The 8484-nt window shown below is 40.3% G+C and overlaps 2 protein-coding genes across 2 annotated transcripts; one reads left to right on the top strand and one right to left on the bottom strand.

Annotated features, from left to right (window-relative positions):
* Window positions 1-297: 297 nt before the first annotated feature.
* Window positions 298-3964, top strand: tmed4 (transmembrane p24 trafficking protein 4). Its single transcript, XM_080445308.1, has 5 exons — window positions 298-506; window positions 1293-1393; window positions 1492-1617; window positions 1738-1884; window positions 2605-3964. Exons 1-5 carry the CDS (start codon window positions 371-373, stop codon window positions 2752-2754), a joined length of 660 nt encoding a protein of 219 aa, XP_080301434.1. The 5' UTR covers window positions 298-370; the 3' UTR covers window positions 2755-3964.
* A 1231-nt stretch (window positions 3965-5195) lies between these two features.
* On the bottom strand, window positions 5196-8387 carry plpbp (pyridoxal phosphate binding protein). The gene is made up of 8 exons (XM_080444445.1): window positions 8262-8387; window positions 7391-7498; window positions 6905-6940; window positions 6742-6817; window positions 6416-6556; window positions 6121-6263; window positions 5886-5984; window positions 5196-5751 (listed from the first exon to the last, which is right to left on the bottom strand). The coding sequence occupies exons 1-8, from the start codon at window positions 8349-8351 to the stop codon at window positions 5584-5586; spliced, it is 861 nt and encodes a 286-aa protein (XP_080300571.1). The 5' UTR covers window positions 8352-8387; the 3' UTR covers window positions 5196-5583.
* Between the last annotated feature and the right edge of the window lie 97 nt (window positions 8388-8484).

Below are 8484 nucleotides of genomic sequence, written 5' to 3'. Positions count from 1 at the left end.
CAGATCTTCAAGCTCACCACGCATCGCATCGGTTTAAAAGTGCTCATGTGGCCTAAGTTGATTATTTTAGGGCTTGTTTTCCTAGACCTGGTTGCTTATTTCTTTCACGAAACCTGGCAACACTAGTTGTGAGTTGACTAGACTGGGATCAGTTCCCGTTGCAGTTTACAGTTCCGATTTAGAGAGGATACGGAAACGGGCCTGTGTGCGTGCATGAATTTGTATGCTGAAATGAGCGGATATAGCAGGTGAGCTGTAGACCGGATCTGAGCACTGAGCAGTAATTAGAACCCAGGCAGGCTTTCCACCGGGTCTGGTGGTGACGCGAGGAGGTTAGAGAGCGGACCAGAGAAGAACACCAGGCTACAAGATGATGATGATCTCTGCGGGGTTGATCTCCTTAATGTTCGCTTGGATATGTCCAAGTCACGCGCTCTATTTCCACATAGGAGAGACTGAGAAGAAATGCTTCATTGAGGAGATTCCAGATGAGACCATGGTCATTGGTAAGCTACGTGTTGTTTCACAATGGGGAAGCCAAGCTAGCTTCCCGAGGCTAAAGCCCTGATTTATAGTTCGTTGCGTGCCGGGTGTCGGTGTGTTGAAAGTATTCGATCTCCGAGAGCATAACGGATTGCCGGTGCGACGCGTTTTGAGCTTGGAGATCTGCTATTTTTGTGTGTTTTTAAGAATGAGTAAGCCTATCTAGCTGCCAGAGGATAACAGCCAAGCAGAAAGTCAGACAGGGCCTACGTAGTGGAACAGGTGTGTGCACCGCCCACACATCCTGCTCAGTAATAAGGGGACAGACAGGTGCAACGACTTTTGTTCCATAGTTCAGCGGTTTTCAATGTTTTACAGGCCAAGGACCCCTTAGCTGAGAGAGAGAGAGAGAGAGAGAGATGAAGCAGGGACCCCCACTATAGAATTGTATTGCAGATTTTTTTAGATAGATGTGGTTAATGTTTTTAAAAAAAAGTTCTTATCACATAAAGATTTGGCGGCCCCCCTGTAGTAACTCCATAGGGGTCCCGGACCCCCCGTTGAAGACCCCTGGCTTAATTGAAGAGGCTTAAACAAATTGTTGCTCGAGCCGGGTAATTATTTTTTAATTCCACAAGACTTTGCTTAGTTGCTATGTTACATTTGCTATTGAGCTCTTCCTGGCATTAAAAAAAAAATCCCCATATGATCTCCTTATTGTTTCTTCATGGCCTTGCTTTGGATCATTATTAGTTCATATAATGTCATGCATTTGTGTGGCTCCATGAACTTCCATCTGTGTCTGATAGGGAAGTACAGAACCCAGCTGTGGGACAAGCAGACAGGTTCCTTCCTCCCAGCCACCCCTGGTCTTGGGATGCATGTCGAGATTAAGGACCCAGATGCCAAGGTGAGAAGAATAAGATTAACAAAACCGACAATAACACACACACATTTTTTATTTATTTTTATTTTTATAATGGCTCCCTCTCTTTTTACCTTTTACAGATCATTCTTTCTCGTCAGTACGGATCAGATGGGCGGTTCACCTTCACCTCCCACACCCCTGGAGAACATCAGATTTGTCTGCACTCTAACTCCACCAAGATGGCTCTGTTTGCAGGAGGAAAGTTGGTATGAGTGACATTTCTACCCCAAACTTGACAGGAATATGTAACTGCAATGTTATTGGCTAATGCAATAAAAGATTTTTGTATGACAAATAAGCTACATAAAAGGTACATGTTGTTGCAGAGAGTGCATCTAGATATTCAGGTTGGAGAACATACCAACAACTACCCTGAGATTGCGGCAAAAGACAAACTCACTGAGCTACAGCTGAGAGTGCGGCAGCTGCTGGACCAAGTTGAACAGATCCAGAAGGAGCAAAACTATCAGCGGGTGAGTGGCTGAAAGACATAGAAGTATGTGTGGTAGTTCATTTTCAATGTCTTGTATACAGTATATGTTGCTCTGCAGCTATCTAAATTATTTGTAAACTTCAAACCTATGTGTCAATATATATATATATATATATTTTTTTTCATTTAACCTTTATCTAACGAGTAAAAATCACGTGGAGACTAATGTGTCTCAATGTGAGGCAGTACTGGAGGAGCTACTGCTACTGTGTTGCCAATGACTGCAGTTTCTAGAGCCAGACTGATATATTGGTATCAACAATTATGAAGCCAAGATCCTGTTTCATAACCACTTTCAACCTGGCCTACTTATTTTGGGCATGTTATTTTTTGTTGTACCTCGATATGATGACAATTAATTATGATTCTGAGGCGAACGTTTTCCAAAATAGCAGATCCATAAGCTCACAATGCCTCGCAACAAATGTGTTGTAAGCTTGCAGATCGGCCATTTTTGTGTTTTTCAGTTGACTAATTAAAGTTGAATGTTATTTTCATATTGTGTGTGTGTGTGTGTGTGTGTGTGTGTGTGTGTGTGTGTGTGTGTGTGTGTGTGTGTGTGTGTGTGTGTGTGTGTGTGTGTGTGGGTGGTATATGTGGGGGGATCGGCATTGGACCCAAAAATCTGGCATCAGTTGGCCTCTAGCAGTTTCACCACTTTATTGTGAACATGATGTGTTTGTGTCCTCCTGACCTGTAGTATCGAGAGGAGCGCTTCCGTATGACGAGCGAGAGCACCAACCAGCGTGTGCTGTGGTGGTCCATCGCCCAGACGCTCATCCTCATTGTCACCGGAATCTGGCAGATGAAACACCTTAAGAGCTTCTTTGAGGCCAAGAAGTTGGTGTAATTTCCTTTTTCGAGTGACAACGGCATCAGGGTTAGTAGCAGTAACAGGGACACACATGGAAAGACTTTGTCAAATGAAATGGAGAGACACCCACCACGGAACAGAGAACACAGGATGAGAGCTGTGGTGGTGTGGCCAGCCATAATGGGAACGCAGCTAAAACCCCCAACAGGAGTAAATTGAATCAGACATTTATCAATTGTGTGTGAATTTCTTCTTTTTTTTTCAAGATGCAACTTTTTTTGATATTTCGTCAATAGAAACAACACAGCAACACATTCCAATTTGCCGTTGTTGTTTTCTTTCTTTTTCGGGTGACTCAGAAACAGAAATGTTCCAATTCCATAATGTGAGAAAAAGCAGTATGTTACTTTTGAGTTGTGATTTCCATTCCGTGGTCATGCAGGGACACATATGACTTATTTGAATTATTGTATTAATGGTTAACACTGTTCAGGCTACTGTGGATACTAAATTATTTGGAGGGTGGGGTGGTTTCTGGGAATGGGCCAAACACGTAAACTGCTTTTATGTAGTTCATATGGTGGTTGTGTTGGGATTTTCAGTTGAAAATAAGTAATTTTCTGTAAGTTGTCACATGTGATTCCCATACTGGCCTTATTCCTTAGATATCAGTTATTTTGCCTGCTGTACTACATACTTCATAGCCAGAATCTTAATTGCTGTGTGCATTACCTGTAGATACAGTATGTTTGTGTTATTAGTCTAATGACAGGGCTATTTGTTGTAAATAATGAGTAAAGTTGGCATACCTGTTCATTTTATAACAGCTTTTACAACCACAATAAATGGTACACAAGTCTTTAGCCATTAGCTTTTAAGGATATAAGTTTGGTGTTTCAGCAGTGTCCGAGAACTATTATTTATTGAAGAGGCATGGTTTGTTTCATTGCAGCGCTCATGCCAAATTTACTGTTCTGTTGCCATTAGATCATACAGTATTTTACCCAAGCTGGAGTATCTTGATCATATTGTGATCAGACTAGAGGTAATAGATTATTTTCTCGAAATGTCAACACATAATTTGAAGGCAATGCAAAGGTCAATCTGGTTTCTTACCTTAGGTCATTGTTTTACGCGCGACTACAGTATATGAATCTAAAGCGTTATAACTGATGTTTTACTTTCTACAATGGTTTGGAATGGATGTATTATCTACATGAGCTTAAATAAAACATTGGTCAATCTGGGTCTCGCTTGATCTCGACATATTACAAATTTCTCCTGAATATGAAAACAAGACAGTGAATGGCAGCTATTTTCAATTAGTTTATTGCTTGGCATCAATCATTGGCAGAATTCCAGTTAATGCTAATATGCCTTGTAAAAACAGCGACTGTATGGAACTGCAAGTTTGATGCTTCCCATTGAAATGCATTTTTATTTTAGTGAAAGCACATTTCAATGAAACGGAAAACCACACCAATTTGTGACATCTGTAACATCCACATTTTCTGAATTGCCCAGAACTGTAGTGTAAAAATGTACTGTAAAGTATTATGAAACAATGTCTCTGCATAGGTGTACTCTAAATTCCCCTCAGCTTCTTCAGTGTTCCAACACATTGCTCGGACCATAATTACTTTTAACTGAAAACACTGATTTCTTCTGAATGCCTTTCATTAATATCAATAGAAATGTGACCACACACAACCATTTCATTGACTCACAATACAATGTGTCATCATAAAGGGAGAAATACATTTTATTCAATCAAGTTTTTTTTGTCCCCTCAGAATATTTCCCTGTGTGAAATCTCCGGGACCACGGCACACAATCGAGCACATTTCAGCAGTCACATCTTGGCTTGTAAATGAAGAGTTAGGTACAAAATATCACATCAGTAAACAATCAAATTAATTCACTTCCTTACAGTTATTAGTTCAAGACACTAGGGTATCAGAAGTTTTAGTTCTGGCATGAAATTAATACATGAACTGTATTGACTGATGTATTTATACTGTACATGAGAATAGTGTGGTAGTCAATATCCCTGCTGTTGACACGTTTAGTATATAAAGATAGGTCCTCTGATGATAGAACACTGCAGGTTTAATCATATTGTATCTACACACAGCAAAGTCCTGAGTTTTAATTCAACTCCTGAGTCTAAAAATCGACTCTTACAGACCCATTTTTATTCTGTTAAATTAATAGCCAGATTTTGCTGTGCTGATACTTTTAAAAAAACAGAACAAGTACAGCGCACAAAAAAAACAATTATCCACCAAATATATTTCGAGGATTACTTTAACCCATTAAAACCGGGAAAGCATTTGACTATATATATATATATATATATATATATATATATATATATATATATATATATATATATATATATATAAATAATTATATTTTTTTAAGTAAAAAATAGCAGATATAAAAGCTCATAGCGCGTCACTTCGTGCCATGCTATGAGCTTGTAGATCTGCTATGTTTGAAAAATCGTTAAAAGTTTGGGCAAATCTTTGACTATTATATATTTTTAAAGCGAACATTTCTTTGTTTCTGGGGGTCCCTGGAACAAAATGTCTTAGAGATGGGGGTCCGCAGCCAAATACATATCATTTTGGGGGTCCTTGACCTGAAAAAAGGTTGAGCAGCACTGATATAGCAACAAGTTTTTCAGAAAACTGTTAGTATTTAGAAGACATTTTTAGAGTTGGCCTCAGGTCTAAATGGTTTAAAATGGAATGTGCAACTTTGTCATCCTAACCCCACTTTACTTTGCGTAAACTCTCCTTCTCCAATTTCTCTGTGCAGTGTGTGCACGTGGAGTTGTTTTTTCTTATAAGAAAATGTTTTTCAGTGATCAGACACAGTGAGGAGCTCCATTTTCTTAGCTGTCTCCTCTGAAACGACCTTTGACTTTTTCTCTGGGCTTGGGGTGGGTGTGTTCGCTGCACTATTTGGATAATCTCTGTTGCCAAAAATAACACTCCCCACTCGTACGCTGGTAGCACCCACCTCGATCTATAAGAGAAAGGCCAAAGCACAATGTAAGTAAAGAAAAGCAAGTAAGGCGTGTAAACAAATAAGGTGTGTGTTTTACAACTTTGACCTTAGTCAATCTCACTAATAGAGAGGGCAGAATAACTGGTACTTACCGCATGCTCAAAATCATTAGACATCCCCATACTGAGTTCTACCTCCTCTACAGGAAGCTTTAGAGTGTCGCAAACCTCCTGTCTCCTGCTCAGAAGCATCTATGTAGGATGAATATTCACACATTCGTTAGAGATAAATACAATTATTATTACGCTGCATAATACAACAACAATACATCTGCAGTTATAACATTTTGTTTTCATTGGGAGTCCTTTCAGAAAAAAAGCCCAATACCTGAAAGTCTGGATTAGGGCCTTCGCTTATGTCATAGCCATAGCGGCCGATGGTCATTAGCCCAGCCAAGTGTAGGCCAGTACACTTCGACAGTATGTGTTTGACTGTGTTCGTTGTTTCATTCGGCGGAAGGCCATGCTTACCTGGAACACACATAAATTCACGTATAATTACTGTATGTGTGTGCCGAGTCTCCCCCCCCCCCCCCCCCCCCCAAAAAGCATTATTTACATCTACTTTATATCTGAGACAGAGATAGACACTTGTGTGACCATGATAAAATGAAAAGACTAACTCTGTTCTCCACTGGTGTTGATCTGCACCATGATATTTAAACTCTGTGTGTTTGCCGCTCTGATTCGCTGCCAGGAGCTGTTGACCTTGTCAGCTAGCTTCGCTGAGTCCACCGTCTCCACCATGAAAAGGTTTGGCACACCTGATGCAGGAGACCATAAAGGATTAGATTATTTTTTCACATGCTGTTTACATTTCTGACAAATAAAGTATTCAATCAATCATCAAAAACTACAAACATTCATGTTCGCAAAACACATCAACAACAGAGAACAGGTCTGATTACCCTGGAATCAGATGGAGATGAGCAAACGTGTCGACACTCACCGAGTAGTTTGTTGACATTATTCTTCTGTAAATTTCCGATAAAATGCCACTTAATATCTGGGCAAGATTGTAGAATCTGTATTGGGAAGAAATTAATTATCTTAAAGGCTGTCTATAATACATGTATTTTTAAAGCCTTTCTGGGTTTATCACTTCAACCAACCTCAGGATTTGATGCTTTCTCCACAAGTTCATTTACCTAGTGTGAGGAAACAGGGAACTAGTCAGTCTCTATAGTAGTACCCTTGTTTTATTAAAGGAGTAGTTCACCCAAAAAATTACTTATTTCCTATCAATTGCACACCCCATGAAGCCTTGAATCCATGGATTTATTTTTGTTTTTGTGGCATTCCTAAGCCAATAATTTGATTCCCGTCTCCTACCGGCTAATGTATCCGGTAGGAGACATAAGTAGATTATTTGTGTCTCCTACCGTATACACACCCGGTCATCAAATTATTGGCTTAGGAATGCCACAAAAACTAAAATAAATGAATTCAAGGCTTCATAGGGTGTGCAATTGATAGAAAATAAGTAATTTTTTGGGTGAACTCCTCCTTTAAGCAAATCAAACATTATGTCATGCTTGTCTCTGTATTGCATATCACACAGTAGGAAAGGCTAAATGTTTTTTTTTTTTCCCACTGACATAGTTTTCACCAAAGTTACGCTGTCCTTGTCTGTAGGCCTCTATAACCATCTCTGGGGGTTTAGTCTTGCTGACTGCTACCAGGCGGGGCGGCAAGGCTGGTAACGCCTGGTAAGAGGGAGGGAGAACAAATGATTTAATGTTAAAACTTATTCAGTGAATAGTCAGTCACTAGTTGTGTCAAAAGGTCATGCAAAGCCATATCACTGAATGGCAATGTGTCTAGCACAATTCTCAAAGTTCCCCGAGTGGGTTTAAATCAAGCCTCTGTAACTCTTGATTGTACAAATGGAACCAATTTGGTTCCATTTGTACACTCTTTGAGTTTTGGACGGGGCCCCTTGAAATTAAAACGTTTGAGAACCACTATAGAAGAATATTATGCAGATTGCTTTAATGGTCAACACACCGTCAGCTGTAAGCCACTTTGCCGTAAACTAGGGCATTAAAGAAAGATACTCTGCATTTCATTGACAGTGACAGATATAGCAACCATGTTTATTTCTATAACTTTCATAACTGCTCGTTGGTGTTTTTCTTTAAGAGCAGTGTTGAGTCAGAGGTGGGAGGTTGTGCAAAAAGCGTGATCAAGACAAACAAGCATGCAGAATAGTGGCGAATGATGATGGGCCTGAAATGTCAGTGCTGTGCATGCATTTTTTTTGAGCTTTCATAACTAATTCACTGCACACGCATGTTCTACTGGCCAAGCATGCTAGCACCAGCCTTGTAGTCCATCCAAAGGTTGAGATGTTTGGAAACCTTACATAACGAGACGTGCTTCTCTTGACACGACTCCACAAAACCTCCCATGCTCATGTTTGTACACAGCTACACGGCCTCTTAAAGAAGTCCAGCGGGCAACTTTTACCTTGGGTCGACGTGCCGCCGCCTGGTTCACCCTGTCCACCACGGACTGCAACGCTTTTCCAACCTCATCCGACATTGTTACTTTCCACATACCGTCAAACGGGCACGACTCTGCGTAAGCAATGGACGTAACACCAATGACGTCAGTGGGATGTCAGAATAAAAGCTCCCTCTAGTCTAGTCGTGTGAAGTCAGATGGCGCCCTCTAAAGGGCTTCTTTTACA

The sequence above is a fragment of the Gymnoscopelus braueri genome (assembly GCF_963280865.1).
Source record: "Gymnoscopelus braueri genome assembly, chromosome: 12".
Taxonomy (NCBI): Eukaryota; Metazoa; Chordata; class Actinopteri; order Myctophiformes; family Myctophidae; genus Gymnoscopelus; species Gymnoscopelus braueri.
The sequence above is the reverse complement of the archived record's forward strand: the minus strand, read 5'-3'. Positions and strand labels throughout refer to the sequence as shown.